This window comes from Rhamphochromis sp. 'chilingali' (genome assembly GCF_963969265.1).
Source record: "Rhamphochromis sp. 'chilingali' genome assembly, chromosome: 5".
Classification (NCBI taxonomy): domain Eukaryota; kingdom Metazoa; phylum Chordata; class Actinopteri; order Cichliformes; family Cichlidae; genus Rhamphochromis; species Rhamphochromis sp. 'chilingali'.
This window is the reverse complement of record NC_137932.1, coordinates 9,752,258-9,768,283: the sequence shown is the minus strand read 5'-3', so window position 1 is coordinate 9,768,283 and position 16,026 is coordinate 9,752,258. Positions and strand designations below refer to the sequence as shown.

The 16,026-nt window shown below is 39.7% G+C and overlaps 1 protein-coding gene across 1 annotated transcript in view; it reads right to left on the bottom strand.

Annotated features, from left to right (window-relative positions):
• ylpm1 (YLP motif containing 1) overlaps positions 1-15,149 on the bottom strand; it is a 41,415-nt gene extending 26,266 nt beyond the window's left edge. The window contains exons 1-17 of the mRNA XM_080882788.1: positions 14,279-15,149; positions 13,613-13,840; positions 11,508-11,696; positions 9,917-10,428; positions 7,067-9,721; positions 6,738-6,861; positions 6,360-6,501; positions 6,190-6,279; positions 5,004-5,172; positions 4,561-4,751; positions 4,319-4,470; positions 4,168-4,230; positions 3,847-3,966; positions 3,587-3,763; positions 3,423-3,506; positions 3,218-3,301; positions 3,049-3,123 (exon numbers count right to left, since the gene is read on the bottom strand). Coding sequence (XP_080738914.1) covers positions 3,049-3,123; positions 3,218-3,301; positions 3,423-3,506; positions 3,587-3,763; positions 3,847-3,966; positions 4,168-4,230; positions 4,319-4,470; positions 4,561-4,751; positions 5,004-5,172; positions 6,190-6,279; positions 6,360-6,501; positions 6,738-6,861; positions 7,067-9,721; positions 9,917-10,428; positions 11,508-11,696; positions 13,613-13,840; positions 14,279-14,845 — 5,622 coding nt within the window. The 5' untranslated portion in view covers positions 14,846-15,149. The remainder of the gene's footprint in view (positions 1-3,048; positions 3,124-3,217; positions 3,302-3,422; positions 3,507-3,586; positions 3,764-3,846; positions 3,967-4,167; positions 4,231-4,318; positions 4,471-4,560; positions 4,752-5,003; positions 5,173-6,189; positions 6,280-6,359; positions 6,502-6,737; positions 6,862-7,066; positions 9,722-9,916; positions 10,429-11,507; positions 11,697-13,612; positions 13,841-14,278) is intronic.
• Between the last annotated feature and the right edge of the window lie 877 nt (positions 15,150-16,026).

Sequence of the window (16,026 nt, the reverse complement as noted above, 5' to 3'; positions counted from 1 at the left end):
TATAAATAATATTTCGTAAAATGACATAGTCCTATATAACATTGGATTTTTTAACTTGCTGCATACATGCTAGCATTACAACAACTGCAATAGTGTCCGTTACTTTAATATTTTAGAATTTAAGGGATATTTAGAATTTCTTTTTTTCTTTATTCATGAAGTTATTTACATAAATTAAAATCATCTCAGTATCAATAAAATGAAGCCATATGCAAAAAAAAAAAAAAAATCTGTCAAGTTTATAATTATGACATATGCACACAAAGGAGAAAACACCTGCATAAAAATGGTCTGCACTGGAAATTTTTCAATATGTAATCACAATACATATGAACTAATATTAACAATTCAGCAGGATAAATCTCTCATAATTCATTTCATAAAACTACTAAAAGCCATAAAAAGTACAAAAAGGGTAAATAATAAAACAAAAACCACTAAACAAAAGATTTGAAAAAGTAGTTTGGAATGAAATAATCCCCCTAAGCCTGCAAACTGCTCTAACACCACACATGTTAACTGTCTCAGTTAACAACATGGGACAGGAGCTCATCTTTATATTATAATGGAAGAAATTAAAAAAAAAATTAAGATACTTTTATGTAATTATTAATATTGACTGTTTTTAGTGTTGTTGAATGAGCTATTTCCTACTCCAAGCAGGATAGGTTTAGTTGGGAACTTTATCATGCCATTTAAAATATATTTAACTAAAGTCAGTGTTTTTACCCAAGACTGCCTGTGCTACTTCAGAAAAACCAGCATGAGAGAATACACTTGCAGTCCGGACCCAAATCCAGACCTATTACTAAGCTGATGGACTGTTTCTATTTTACTCTGTGTAGCTTTTCTTGTATTTAAGTTAAGGCTATTTTAAGATGCACATTCTCTTCCTTTGTCTTTATAGCAGTCAGTTTATGCGCACAGAAAAACAGACGTGTGCTTTCTAATTCATCCCAGGTGATGCTACTTAGTCAAGCAAACTGTGTGTGTGTGTGTGTGTGAAAACAGAAAACTAAGCAAGGAGACGAGATGCATAAGTCTGAAGAAGTAAGTCAGAGTACTAGACTGAGAAAAGAGGGGTTGAAGCTGAGAAGCGAAATGTAGTCAAATGTAGGAAAAATGAAGAAAACAGGAAAAGCAACTATAATTTTTTCAAAAGCTCTATTTTTTACATTTATGACTGTAAACCTTATTTTACTTGAAATGAGAAAAGAACATTTTACTATTATTATTATTACCATTTTATTACTAAAACTCCCCCCAGTTCATTGTGAAAATTAATATGATGTTTAATATAATAAACATATATAAACATTGTTGATTTGTACTTTATGTTATATTTAAAGAGATTTTCTCAAGTGGACCTCCTTAAACTTTAATTAAATACCTCTGCACTATATGGACAAAAGAATTAGACCAAAACTTACTGAATAATACTATGGCTTGTTTTTCTTTCTCTCTCAGTGAGGGAAAACTTAATGCTGTTTCTTACCAAGCTATTTTGGACAATTCTGTCCTTCCATCTTTGTGGGAATAGTTAGGAGGAATGCCCTTTTCTGTTTCACCATGAGCATGCCCAGGAATGCTCTCGTGAAACATCAGTGCTCAACCTCACAAATGCTCTTCCAGAAGAGTGGAAGCTGTTACAGATCCAAAGGGAAGACAAATTTTGCATGGAATGCCATAAAATCAGCAGCAGGTCTAATATATATAGGTGGCCCAATATTTTTGTCACTATAGATTAGATTAGATTAGATTAGATTAGATAAAACTTGATTAATCCCTCGAGTGGGTTCCTCGAGGAAATTCAGTTATTAATTTATTTAAGATTAAATAAAACTTTATTAACCATCAAATATAGTGTATGTTTTAAGAACGTGTTGCTCCCGGGATGTTTTGCGAATATTAGAAAAAAACAGAAACAAAACATAATAGTTTTAATTTAATAAATTGAGAGTTTAACTTGAAACTGGTTTACTGAATTTTTATTCATGAGTTCATAAACCTTTTCCCAGCAGTCCAATGTGGGAACAAGCCACTGAATTTGATACTGTATGAAACACGTTTGGAAACTTTTAGACGTTGGTATTTTATGTGGTACAGCTTTAAAGGCTTCATCAAACAGTGAAGAGAAAGTTTCATTTTACCATTCTAGATAGAAGAAAGAAAAAAAAAGTCCATCACTCAAATTTGCCCGGGTTAGAAAATCTTTACAGCTGTGTTACCTCCTTTTAAAATATAACTCAACTCCACTGCATTTCAACAGGCACTGTTGACCTCGGGTGCAAAATTTGGCAGAAAAATTTATGTCAATTCTTTCTTGAAAAACTTTCAACTTTGTAGTAACGGCATACAAAATAAAAGCGGGTGGTAAAGAGTAAAAACATTTTGCACAATGAGAAATTTTTTATAGGGTTGTGTTACGTGTGATTTGTCTAGATAAAAGTGTGCCTTAAAAATAAAAGGAAACCAAAACTGAGCAACTGGTTTTGGTCTCACCAGAATCATGACACTGAAGTGAGACAGTTTCTCATGAGGTAGCAACCATTTAAAGCCATTTTTTAATCCCTGACATTGAGTTGAGAATGAAAATTATTTTGAACTAAGTCAGTCATGGACACCTGAGCAAATGCTAGAAAAACTAAAAAGAAAACCATGACACTAAAGGGGTACTTTCCTCCTTTAGTTAATGGACTGCTCCAGCTATACATATCATATATATGTTTCGGTCTTGGTACTATTTTTCCTGCTCTTGTTTGAGCTTCACTGTAAATTTTCTAATTGCTACATAAACACAAAAGAGCACGAGCCTAATTATTTTGAATGAACCTGACCGTTTCCATGAATTTCACATGTTTTGCTTTTCATTTGAGACATAAAACTCACCTTGCTGAAACAAGAAGTGGCGAGATAACACTAATGACTTGTGTAAAAATTACTGGATAAGCCAGATGGGAAAAAAAAATAGTGGAAGATGGGAAAAAAAAATAGTGGATATGAATCTAAGAACCACGCATTTATGAAGTGAAACTTTTCATGTCCTACCAGATCACTCTCTTCTTCCTCTTCTCTCTTGGGTTCCTTGGGCTCGTCATCAGGGTTGAAATCTTCCATTTCAACCTAAAAAAAATACAACAAGCACATGTTGGTTTATCTTAATTAGTAACAAAGAAGTGTAATTTTCTGATTTTTTTTCAAGACTGAAAAAATTCACCTCCTCTATAGCAGCATCCTGCAGCAGGGACCGGACATCCAAGCGCACCATGTGACGTGGTGAAGGCTCCCAGTTATTAGACATCTGTATACAGAATGTATCATTGAGAAGTGAACGCTGCATCTATACGTTTAGTAAACATTACCCTTTTTGCAGTCCAAACAAATATCTCTGTATTTGAGATCAGCTAAGTGATCTTATAGACCTTCATTATATCCTTAAGCGTGCGCCCATGGACATTCCGCTTTGCACAAGTCTGAGTGTCTGCAGTGATTTCAGCCAAATACACCTTGAAATGAGAGAAACAAATCCTTTTTAGCACAGGGCAGACATGAGTGTTTTTCTGGCTCTCTCATTAATATAACTCACCTCAAAGCCTTTAGTTTTAGCTGCACTCCAGAACTGATCAAAATGTTTAACCCTGTCATTAATAGTGTCTAAAATAATGAAAGGAAAAAAGCCATCATCCAAGGTTTTCTTAAACGTTTTAAGCATGCTGCTCCGGTAAGTATCCTCCATCTCCAGCTCATACTCGTACTCCATAGCCTGCAAGACAGGTTTTTCTGCATTACATCGTGCATGTATTTTTCTTTACTGCATGTTCTATGCAATTCATCTGTCAGACTTACCTTTTTTTTTACCCTCTTCCCAGTGTCTGGGTCCTTCTCAACTTTCTCAACCTCTGTCATGAAATAATCATCTAAAACAAGAACTCGGGGAGGTGCACCGCCACATTCAACCTCTTTGTCCTTAACATTGTCCACAAGACAGAAAAGAGTATTTAAGATTTTGTGTCGTTTACAAAAGAGCATTTATTATGTTGAAACCTAATGACACATAAAGACAGTCTATAAGTAAAGGTTCTACTGTTTGTGCACTTATTATAAAAGTTCATTTAGCTTACAATCAAATTACATAACCCTATAATTTGCTAGAAGGACTCGACTCACCCGTATGAGCTTTGCAACATGGGTTTTTCCGCTTCCTGGAAGCCCCCTCATGATTATGACAATCTGTTAAAATAGAGAACTTCAATGAGTGCTGCTCATTTAAAGAGTGGGGTATTGATGCATGAATTAAGATCGCAGTGATAGCTGGTACCCTTTCAGGGCGAGACAATCTGCCAGGTAGTTTAAGGATATCGTCGATATTCTTGATTTCCGGCTTCTTCTCAACACGTGGGGGAGGTTGTGGAGGTGGGACTGGTGGTGCAGTGGGGGGCCCTCTGTCATCTGGATAACTTCTTCTGTCCACTATAGGATAAAAAAAAATCTTAAGCTTAGATTTTCTTATTTGATATTTACTTTACCAATTTACCCTGAGTTACCTCATGTTCAACTTACTGTAAGGTGATGGGCTATGGCTGTAACGTTCAGGCCCAGTACGCTCAAGTATAGCACGCTCATATGGAGGTCTATCATAACCTGGCCTCCCATAATGTTCATCTGGATCACGGCTGCCACTACGGTCCCTATCTCGAACATCCCGGTCCCTCTCCCTGTATCCGGAGCGTAGAGAAGATGCCAGTGGAGATCTACAGAGAATGGGGGCATAATAAGTTTCATTTCATCAACAGAACTTCATATTTCAGACTAGCACAAAGGCACAGTGAAGACTTATCACAGTGTATGACACAATGTCATATAGTACCTTTCATCATTCATGGCCTGAGTGCTTGAATCAAAAATACAGACAAATAAAAAACAATATTATATATATAAAGAAGCAGCACACTACTCCATAGGTAGGGAAAAATGCTGTCAGTAACGGTGAAGAAGCTTCTTACCTGTCATCTCTTTCTCTCAGGGGGTAGCGCTCCCTGTCAAATCTTTCTCTTTCATATTCTGGCTTCTCTCTGTATAATTCCCTCTCTCTGCTGTACTCCCGGCGGTCCATGTAAGGGTCTGATCGTCTTTCGTAATATGAGTCTCTGCCGTAAGGATCTCTGAGTGGTTCTATGAGAATCAAGTAGTTAATAACCATGTATTAGAAAATATAAAATAAAATCCTGCATATATATATGCAGGACTTTAGTTAACTTCTCTATTGATGCATGACACGTGTATGGCAGCCAGCTGACTTGTTTCTACTATTGTTTGTGCATAAAACATGATAATTTTACAAAACATTATATTTCAAATCATTTGAATAAAATCACAGGCTCTGGCTGGTGTTTAGCTACACATTTTAGATGGTCGGATCACTGCTTCCATTGTGTCCATGATCATTTACTCTAGAGGAGGGTGTAAAGCAGGGGTCCCCAATCCCAGTCCACGAGGGCTGGTGTCCCTGCAGGTTTTAGATCTCACTCTGGGTCAACACACCTGAATCACATGATTAGTTCATTACCAGGCCTCTGGAGAACTTCAAGACATGGTGAGAAGGTAATTTATCCATTTAAATCAGCTGTGATGGATCAAGGCCACATCTAAAACCTGCAGGGACACTGGCCCTCGTGGACTGGGATTGGGGACCCCTGGTGTAAAACTTTGTGAAAGGAGTGTAATATGAGTCAAAGAGACAGAGAAGCTCACTTCTGTCCAATGACAGCAATACTGGACATACCAAACATTTCTGTTGGTAAGTGGATTTAATGCTGTTAACAAATCAGACACTGACAATGTGAGAATCGAATCAACCTGTTTTTGTTTTTTTAGAGGGAAAGCCTGATTTTTAGGACACGCAAGCCTAACATTAGCTGGCATAATGTTTGCTTGAAATCAGCTTTTGTTGTTTAGCATGCACCAAAGCTTATGCCTATGGTGGAAGTGAGAAATAAATCATCATTTTGTATGTTTTTCTCAGAATTGTTTTGCTGCTGAATTTTTTTGTGTTTCAGTCACACAGGATTAGTGGATCCTGATTGGTGACCCATCCTTCCAGCAATTCTCTGTGATCCCATGTTGGGACAACAGGAAAATTAAGACTATTGAGTAAATCGCCCAACCTCACATTATACAACTGAAACCTACCCTTTTCATAGCCCCGGTCCGATGGCACTGGGTCAGGCCTCAACACAATCCTCTCACCATAAGAGATCCGCTCAACCGTGGTTCCAGGCTCTAAAATATCAAGTGCACATCAGCATAAATCCAAAACATCATTTGGAAACAAAAAAAAAGGTACTACAAGCTGCTCATACCATGACCATGACCATAATCAACCGTCTTTGGAATAACCGGCACTGCAGGTGCAGGGAATGACGGCTGATAATGTGTGGCAGTAGATTTTATATCGCGAGGCACAGATTCAGCTGCAGTTGTCTGAGTTGTTGCAGTCATACCCTGGGAACATACTTGATATTAGAATGATCTAACAGTAAAACTAAAAGAAAATGGAGGAAAAAAATTCTATGTATTGTATTGTATTTTATGAGAAAAGAGAAAACATGGAAAAAATATCTAAATAGATGAAAACAAAACAGACGGGATTTGAATCGACATAATCAATTATCTTGGTCTTTTTACATCAATGTAGTCACACCAAGCAGACTAAAATAATAAAGTTGATTTTTATTTACCTTCAGAGCATTCCTGACTTCTGGTGGAATCTCTAATCCAAGAAGACCAGCAGGCAAATCTGGCAGAACATCAGTTTGTGCAGGCTTGGATTCACTACCAGAGGTTTTACCCTCCTGCAATTCCCTGTGGACCCGAAAGGAATTACTAAGTTAAAACAGATGATTTAACCATAAATTAAAACAGAAATGAATGTGTGAAATTATGGAGTTTCAACAAAAAACCAAAGAAAATACATTTTTTTCAATCTATGAAAATAAAATAATTGTAAATCACATGGATAGATGCTAGTTTTTGTTTGCCTAATCAATGGTAAATGTTTAGAAATTACCTTATTAGTTTAAGCTCTTGAGCAGCTTTCAAGATGATCTCATGTTGGCGTTGGGAAAGGGCAAGTACATTTGCTCCACTGGCTGCTTCAACTGAACTCTCAGGCAGGTTTGTGACAGGTGCAGCTGTAGGTGGAGGTATATGCAAAGGAATTTCTTCTCTTTGTTCCTCATAGCGAGGTCTACGATCTTCATAGTCTATTGGATACCCTCTCTCTGGCAGTGGAGGACGTCTGGAAGGCCTCTCCCAGTCTGAAGGAGGTGGGTAAGATGTTTCATCCTTCCGGTAAGGTGGCTCATCCCTGTATTCACGAATTCTGAGTTCTCCTCTCCCCCGCTCAAGTTCATCATATTGATATGGGTGACCTCTTTCTCTTTCCTCTTGCCAGTGGGGTTCTCTGAATGGCTCTGATGGTGCCTTGCGGGGGGGATAGTCCCTCTCTGAGAGAGCATGCTCTCTGTCCCACTCAGACTCATGATACCTGGCATCACGACGACAGTCATCAGGATGATAGTCTGGTGGTGGCCGACAGCGATACCCATCTTCCCCATGATCATAATCTACGGCATAACCCTCTTTATAACCTTCTTCATAATCCTCATGTGTTGGACCTGGCGGCCACATACCTCTTCCTATTCCCCGACCCATAGGTCTCCTCCTCAGTCCTTCCCTATCTAGTATCTCATGTGGAGGTGGTGGAGGACCTCTGCCAGGTGGTGGCTGCCAATCTAATTCTCCTTCCGTTCCCTCATCGTATATTGGCTCCTCCAAATGATCTATCATTTCATGAGGTGGTGGTGGCACACGACGCCTGCCTCGTCCTACGTCAGGATGCATCGCATGGCTAGGGGGTTCATGTCCATGGTACATGGGATGCATTGATGGATCCATATTGGAATCATCAGATTCCATTCCGTGGCCTAATGGCTCGTGATCTATTGGCCCATGTGGTGGGAAATGGGGGCGGCCTCGTCCTTGAAGCATGAAACCAGGGTGACCACGTGGGGGACGACCCCGACCAGGAGGAAATGGAGGTCTCATGCCTCTCATTGGTGGTCTCCTTTCAATCCAGTAAGGGTCTTCATCCTCTAAGTACTCATTTGATTCAGCTTCTTCCCAGTGTCTGTCCACTGGTTCTTCCTTTCCCATAGGTGGTCCTCCTCTTCCCATGGGTAATCCTCTTCCCATAGGTGGACCTCCTCTGGCCATGGGTGGACCTCCTCTGGCCATGGGTGGTCCACCTCTACTCATTGGTGGTCCACCTCTGCCCATTGGTGGCCCTCCCCTAACCATTGGTGGCCCTCCCCTAACCATTGGTGGCCCTCCCCTACCCATTGGTGGTCCTCCCCTACCCATTGGTGGTCCTCCTCGACCCATAGGAGGACCTCCCCGACCCATAAGGGGTCCACCTCTTCCCATGGGAGGACCACCTCTTCCCATGGGAGGACCACCTCTTCCCATAGGAGGACCACCTCTAGGCATTGGGGGCCTTCCTCTCATCATTGGAGGCCTACCTCTCCCCATGTGGGGTCCTCCTATTGGCTCTTGATAGTACTCTTCCTCTGTGAAGTGATGTTCTTCTGGCATCCACATTTCTTCTGGGGGCATTTCTGATTCCTCACCACCAAACTGTTCATGTGAAGGATCTTGCCAATAGTAGTTTTCTTGTTCTTCTTGCATACCCACATTTTCTTCAGGGGGCATGTAATCATAAGGCATTTCCCCCATCTCTTCCCCAATTGGTACAGTGTTTTGTCCCTTAAACTCTCCACTGCTCCTCTGCCCACGTCCTCGTCCGCGCACCTGGCTAGGCACTGGGGGCTGGCCTCGTCCCCGACCAGGGGGAGGTTTTGGAGGATCTAGTTTTGACTGCTTTTGTGGCTCTGGTTGGATTCCTGAGGACTTTGGAATCTGTGGTGGTTTGCTGTTTCCCAGTGGTCCATCTGGTTTTTGCGAATTTTGTGTTGTAGTGTTTGATGTAACAGCAGAACTAGTATTTACAGGGGGCTTACTGTTAACAGGTTCAGATTTCTCACCTTTGTCCAAAGTAACACTGCTATTTGAATCCTCAGGTTTTGTATCTGTTTGTAATGTCTGAGGAATTGGTTCACTTTGGACAAAAAAACCCTCAGTTGAAAGTAAGTTGTCATCTGTCATATCTTCAGAAGCGCTCTTATCAACCAATTTCAATTTATCTTTTTCATTTTCAGATAGCGGCTTATCAGACGATTTTTCTGGAGTCTTAGAATCTGGAGTTGGAGGTTGCGGAGTGACTGGTTCCACCTTAGGCAGCATTCCTTGCTGCTGTTTTTCTTGAAGGTTTGGTGGACATTCAAGACGAGGTGAAGGGCCAGTGAGCCTTGTGGAATCAAACCTAGGTGGCTGCCCAAATCGAGGTTGATCAAATCTGGCCGGTCCATCAAACCGTTGCCGTTGTTGATCGAATCTAGGTGGACCATCAAAACGATGCCTTGGTTGGTCAAATCGAGGGGGACCATCAAAACGGTTAGGTGGTTGGTCAAACCTTGGAGGACCATCAAAGCGTTGTTGTGGGTGGTCAAATCTTGGAGGCCCATCAAATCGCTGTTGTGGTTGGTCAAACCTTGGGGGTCCATCAAATCGCTGATGTGGTTGTTCAAATCTGGGGTTGTTTACCCTGGGAAATATAACAAAATAAAAACAAAAATTGAAATAAAAATAAAAAAAAACACCCCATTTAAAGAAAACAATAATTACAATTAAATATGAAGCAATTTTATATAAAGATGTGCTTTTAAAAGATAAATATAACCAAATGTATAACTGAGCAAAACATAGTAACACATAGTAATAAAAGACAATTACAACTTACTGTGGACCCCTGACATTGTTGAAACTTGGTGGCTGAACAACTGGGGGAACTGGGGGTTGGACTCCTATGCCACTAGGGGCACTTCCTCGAACTGAGGGCACAGCAGGTGATTCTGAATGTGTTACAAAACCAGTAGGCTGTGGACCTTGAAGTCTTGGACCAACAGTAACAGGGGTCTGCTGCATACCTGGGTTTACTGACTGCTGCAAAGGCGTGTCTTGTACAGGGTACTGGCCATACTGTCCCATCATTCCACTATTATATTGGCTTGACGCAAACGGTACCATGGCAGTGAGAGTAGCCACTCTTTCTTGAAGGTGGGCATTTGTTGCATTCATCTGTTCCTTCCACTGTTTCCACTGATGCCCATAATCCTGCAGTTGGTCTTTATGAGGATAGCTCTGGAATTGCTCATACCACAGGGTGAAGGAGTGATTCCAGTCTTGGAATAGAGGTGTGAACTGTTGCTGTTGCATTTCGTAGTGCCTCAGCTGCAATTCTGCAGACATTGACTGCAAAAGAGAATTTTGGTGATTATTTATTGCTTAATTTTACATGCAGATAGGATAAGTATTTAGAAAAACACATTTGAGTTTGTACCCAAATTGAATGAAGGGTTTAGGGCTTTGCTTTTTAATAGGAAATACATTCTTTTTAGGAACCAACATAACTGGGTTAATGATTCAAAAGATATTTTATGGACAGAATTGAGCTATTCTTTAATTCTAAACTAATTAAGAAGGTAAAAGGTTGGTGTGAAAGCACAACACAATATCTAACAAACTATTAATGAAAACAGATCATCCTTAGGCTGCAAATATAAAACAAATCCCATGTGATATGCAGAAAGCATTAGTAGCAAGTTTTTAAGCTGCTCTGCAAGTCAACAAGGCCTGGAGATTTACTACAGACAACAGAAGTGGATGATAACACATGAGCTTTTCCGTGGTGAAGACAAAAAACAAACTATCCCCAAAAAACAGCCAAGTGTAGCACAAACTGCAACAGGTAAACATATAATTTTACAAGTCACCAAGAGAAGACTTTATAACTGTAAATACAGAAGGTTTAACACCAGGCGCAAACTATTCATCAGCCTTAAAATGGAGAATGGCTGAACCTGCCAAAAAACAAAAAGCCAGACAGAATACAGAATAATCAGCAGAAAGCACAAAGAAAGCTGGGACCAGCTCATGATTCAAAGCATAACACCACCTATCAAACACAGTCGAAGCAATATGATACATGGGCATGCTTCACTATATGTTTAGGGATGATGTGAATCCCATTGACTTCAGACATGTATAAGGATATGCTGTGCACTCATATTAAGCCAACTGTAACAAAGCTGTTGCACCCCAAGAGTTTTCCCACAATACCGTCTCTAGAGTTTAAAGAGAATGGTCCAAAAGTGCATAGGAGGAATCATGGAAGCTGTGTCACTGCTTAAATATTTCCAGATGCAACTGTACATACAGTTATAAGAAAGTAATTACAACTGTACATAAGTTATAACAAAGTAATTACTCAGACATTACACATGAAACTGAAAACTTATTGGCCATCAAGATGCCATTGGCCATTTACCTACCTGTAGGTTTGCAGGCTGTTGAATGAGGCGTTGGTATTGCTCCAGAATCTGCTGAAGCTTCTCATGTTGTTGCATGAGAGCCTGATATTGTAAACCGGCTCTCTGCTGTTGAACTTGTTGCCAGTGTGCTGCTGCAGCCTGTAACTGCTGAAGGCGAGCAGCTTCCTCTGGGTCTTTTGGTACTTCAGGCTTTAAACAGAAACAAGAAAAAAAATTATAGCACAGTATATCACTGTAAATCACAATTTTTCTTTAAAAAAAAAGTGTATGCAGTTTGTAATGAAAGGAAGGAAATTACTTTACGATGAATCCAAGACACTATTGAGAACAAAAACATTTTTAGGTAAGAGTGCCTTAAAATACTGCTCATATTGCTGAAATATTGGACATGGGATGAGTACTATAACTGGGAAAGAGCCATTACAAACACTATTACAATTACAATGGGAAGGATGAATGAAAGTGGTTGATTCCTGCACACTTAAGCCACTTAATTCATATTATGGCAGTTAACACAAACAATGGGATAAAATACACTGACCCGCTACTTCATTAGGTATGCCTGTTTACCTGGTTGTTAACGCAAATTTCTAATTAGCAACTAAATGGCAGCAAATATGTATTTCAGTATGAGGTCATGGTCCAGACGACCTGCTGAAATTTGAACTGAGCATCAGAGTGGGGAAGAAAGGTGATTTAAGTGACTCTAAATCATGCATTTTCAATCATTTTCTTTTTTCTAGGGTTTGCAGTGAATGGTCCAAAAAAAAGAAATTATCTAGTAAGGGATAATTTTCTTCGAGGTGCCTTGTTGATGCCAGAGGACAGAGGATAATGGTCTGATTGCTTCAAGCCAATAAGAAGGGAACAGTAACTTAAATAACTACTTGTTCTTCCAAGATATGCAGATGAGCATCTCTGAATGCACAACACTTTTAGGCAGATACACTATAGAAGCAAAAGAAATGACAACAAGTTCACTGTACTCAAATGACCTCACCGCTCACCAAATCTCAATCCAATAAAGTACCTTTAGGATGTGGTAGAATGGGAAATTCCCAACAATGATGTACAGCCACCAAATCTGCAGCATCTGTACGATCCCATCATGTCTATATGGACCAATATGTCAAAGGAATGTTTCCAGGAATTTGTTCAATCTATCCCATGATAAATTAAGGTCGTTCTGAAGGAAAAGGTGGGCCCAAACCAGTACTAAAAAGGTGTACCTAATGAAGTATCCAGTGAGTTTATCGAGGAACACTACAATAATGGCAGAATGGGTAGTGTGACTTACTGTGTCTGTAAATGTAGGTGGTTTTCCTACATTTTCACTCTGTAAATTTATGTAAACAATATAAACAGTGTTTAGATTCAGGAACAAACTAATTTCTCTTAATACTGGTTGTGGTGTGTTCTTAGAGGCTATTGAATAAAACACTGGTAATGTTAACACTATGCAACTTGCTTAAATTCCCAGGCAAACGGACAAACATTTTATCTGTGACTGCTTCTTGAATAGTTGCTGGTAGAGGTAAAGCCTTCATTAATAATTTGCAAAAATAAATAAATAAATAAATGATCTCAGATATCCACAGAATTCGGTGCAGCCCAGGAAATTTTAATTGTCCATTACAGCATTCAAATGCATTATTATTTTATTATTATTCATATATTTAGTTTGACAAACCTATAATATAAACTTTGAGCACACACCAACGTTTAATTCACAGAGAGCAAGCCATGCTGTTAAAATGTATTTTATGACTTATGCAACATTTTAATAGTATGTTGTATCGCAAATTATTTTAAAAAATTATCAAATTAGGAAACTATTTATGTGTTAATTCTTATATATTATCCACAATGCAAGTCAAATTTTTAACTGGAAGCCTTGACATGCTAGCCTCAAGCAGAAATCCGGATAATCCTACAGAGATGTGTGGGTTAAGCTCACTTTTAGAGTTCAGCTCTATTGAAAACCGATATCACTTACAAATTCCAACAGATTTTGCACTGCTTTCATTGTAGCAAACTAATAAGATATTAATGTGCAAATTGATGGCGTTCACTGTTTATGCATCCAATGGTGTAGGAATTCTTACCCTTACTTCCTCAGGTAGTGGTGGCGGTGTTGGAGGTTCCTCTTTAGGCGGCGGGGGTGGTGGTGTGCTTTTTGGTGGTTCTAATGGAGGGGGCGGAGGAGCTGTTCTGCCTGGGGGTGGTGGCAGGGGAAAAGAGCCATCTCCATCTTTCTGATTCTGTTTGGCTCTCTCTTGCTTCAGTTTCTGCAGATTCTGAAGATGCTGTTTGTACCAGAGCTGCTGCTGCTCCTTGCAGAAACAATTACAAGAAGATCTGTTCAGCCATTTTCACACAATAATCTTGGACAATTACAGGAGAAGTCGAGTCATACTTAGAAACAAAAACAAAGGAGTAGGATTTCTTTATGCTGTACCTTCTTAAATTAAGAAGGCTAGGAAGTTAAGAATATGTCACACTTCTCTTAAATTTATACTTCAGATTAAAAAGCTCAGGATATTTACTTGGTGGTATTATTAAGAATCAGGTGGCTTAACAGTAAAATATCAAATTAGGGTCCAAGCTTCCCTAGCTGAAAATTACATTTTAAAAATAATAATATATTGTACTCTTCACTAGCTTGGGTTGAACGGTGTTTTCCTGTTAAATAGTGCAATGTACCTTCATATGTCTTTGTTATTTACTAATTTCATGTATATTATTAGTAATTCAACACTAAAAGCCATTACCTGCAACGGTAAGGATTTCTCGTCTTCTGCCGTGGGGGCCTCCTTGGGTTTGGGAGGACTGCTGTTCTCTGGTGGCTTTGATGGCTGCGGCTCTGGAGGGGGAGGCACAGGCTGGGTATCGGTGGGATGCGGTTGCGGAGGAAGTGGAGGAGGCTGCTGGTGACCCTGTTTGGGAGCAGGGGGTACTCTCGTCGCTGAAGTCTCTTCTGGTTTAAAGTAGGACTGAGCGCCAGCGCCGCTGTCTACATGTGCAGGTCCTTCTGGACGCCACGACGACCCCATGTACCCACCAGCGTGTGCAACGCCGTATGCAGGAGCAGCAGTACTGGCATTGTTGCCGTGTTGTAATACAGACTGGAGCTGTTTCTGGTGGAGCATCTGCAGCTGCTGCATCTGCTGGAGGTGCTGCTCCTGCAAGCTGGAAAACAACGAGCCGCTGGAAGAGGCCTCGAAACCGCCGAATCCGGGAGCCTGGCCAGTGTGGCTGCCAGCCAGTGGCTTACGGGGCCCAGCACCTCCATAGTTTTGGGACTGAGGTGCACCGTAATTTCCCCAGGTAGGATACATCGTTAAAAACAAAGCAGCACACGGCCTTTGTGGAGGCACATACAGCCTAGCTCGGAGCGGCTTCCAAAGCTAACAGCTAACGTCGACCTACGTTTTTTAAACAAAACGACGGCTACATTCTAATTTCCCCACTGAGCATCAACACATTAAATAAAGATATCAACACAGATTAAATAACAGCTATCCGTTGTAGGATATGATGTAACGCTGTGAAACTATATTAGAAAAATGTTCATACGGTTTTGCAGTTGAGCGACCGACATTAGACGGCACACTGCTGATGACGGAAACACATCACACATTAGATGATGACATCCGGTCAAGCGCTGAACGTTTAATAGCGATATATTTTTTAAGTTATCTGCAGTATATACATTTTTAACTTAACAATACATTACATTTTTTGTCTTTTGTTTGATCTGTAAAATAGTTTTTTTTGTTTTTTATTGTTGTTAGCGTCTGCTTCTTTTTTCTGATCATTATTGTTGTTGTTGTTGTTGTCGTTTTCGTTGTTGTTATGATCTATAATAATGATTATATATTATCTGTATCAGTGTTGCCCATCAGTAATCAAAAGGTCTTTAGTCAAAGCATCTGTTTTAATTGTTGATATCTACCTAATCAAGCATTTGTACCATAATAGAGAAACAAGTTATTATTATGGATGCAAAACACTCAATTAAATACATAAATAAATAAATGAAAGGCGTCTGCTTTGTTTCTGATCACTTGCTGAGTTTTCATGCCATCTCGGAACAAATACGTTGCTGTTTTTGTCCTATTACCACAAGAGGGAGACATTTACAAGCACATTCCCGCGTCGTCGTCCCCCCCCCCCCCCCCCTCAATAAATAAACAAACAAACAAAACAAAATAACATACAAAAGTACAAACAAATTATTATTATTATCATCATTATTATTATTACTGGAAAAAATTGAGCACTTAACGATTTTGGACTGAAAGGTCACACAATGCAAATTGCAAAAGCCATCACTAATTAGAAATATAAACCAACAAGAAGTATTCACAGAAATGTTTTATTACATTGTACTGAGTAAAAAATTCTATATGAGATGATATGAAAATACTTTTTTTATTATCAATATTATTCTGCAATGTGAGTTCCATCCATCCATCCATCCATCTACCCGTGTGTGTGTCCACAGACTGTATGTACA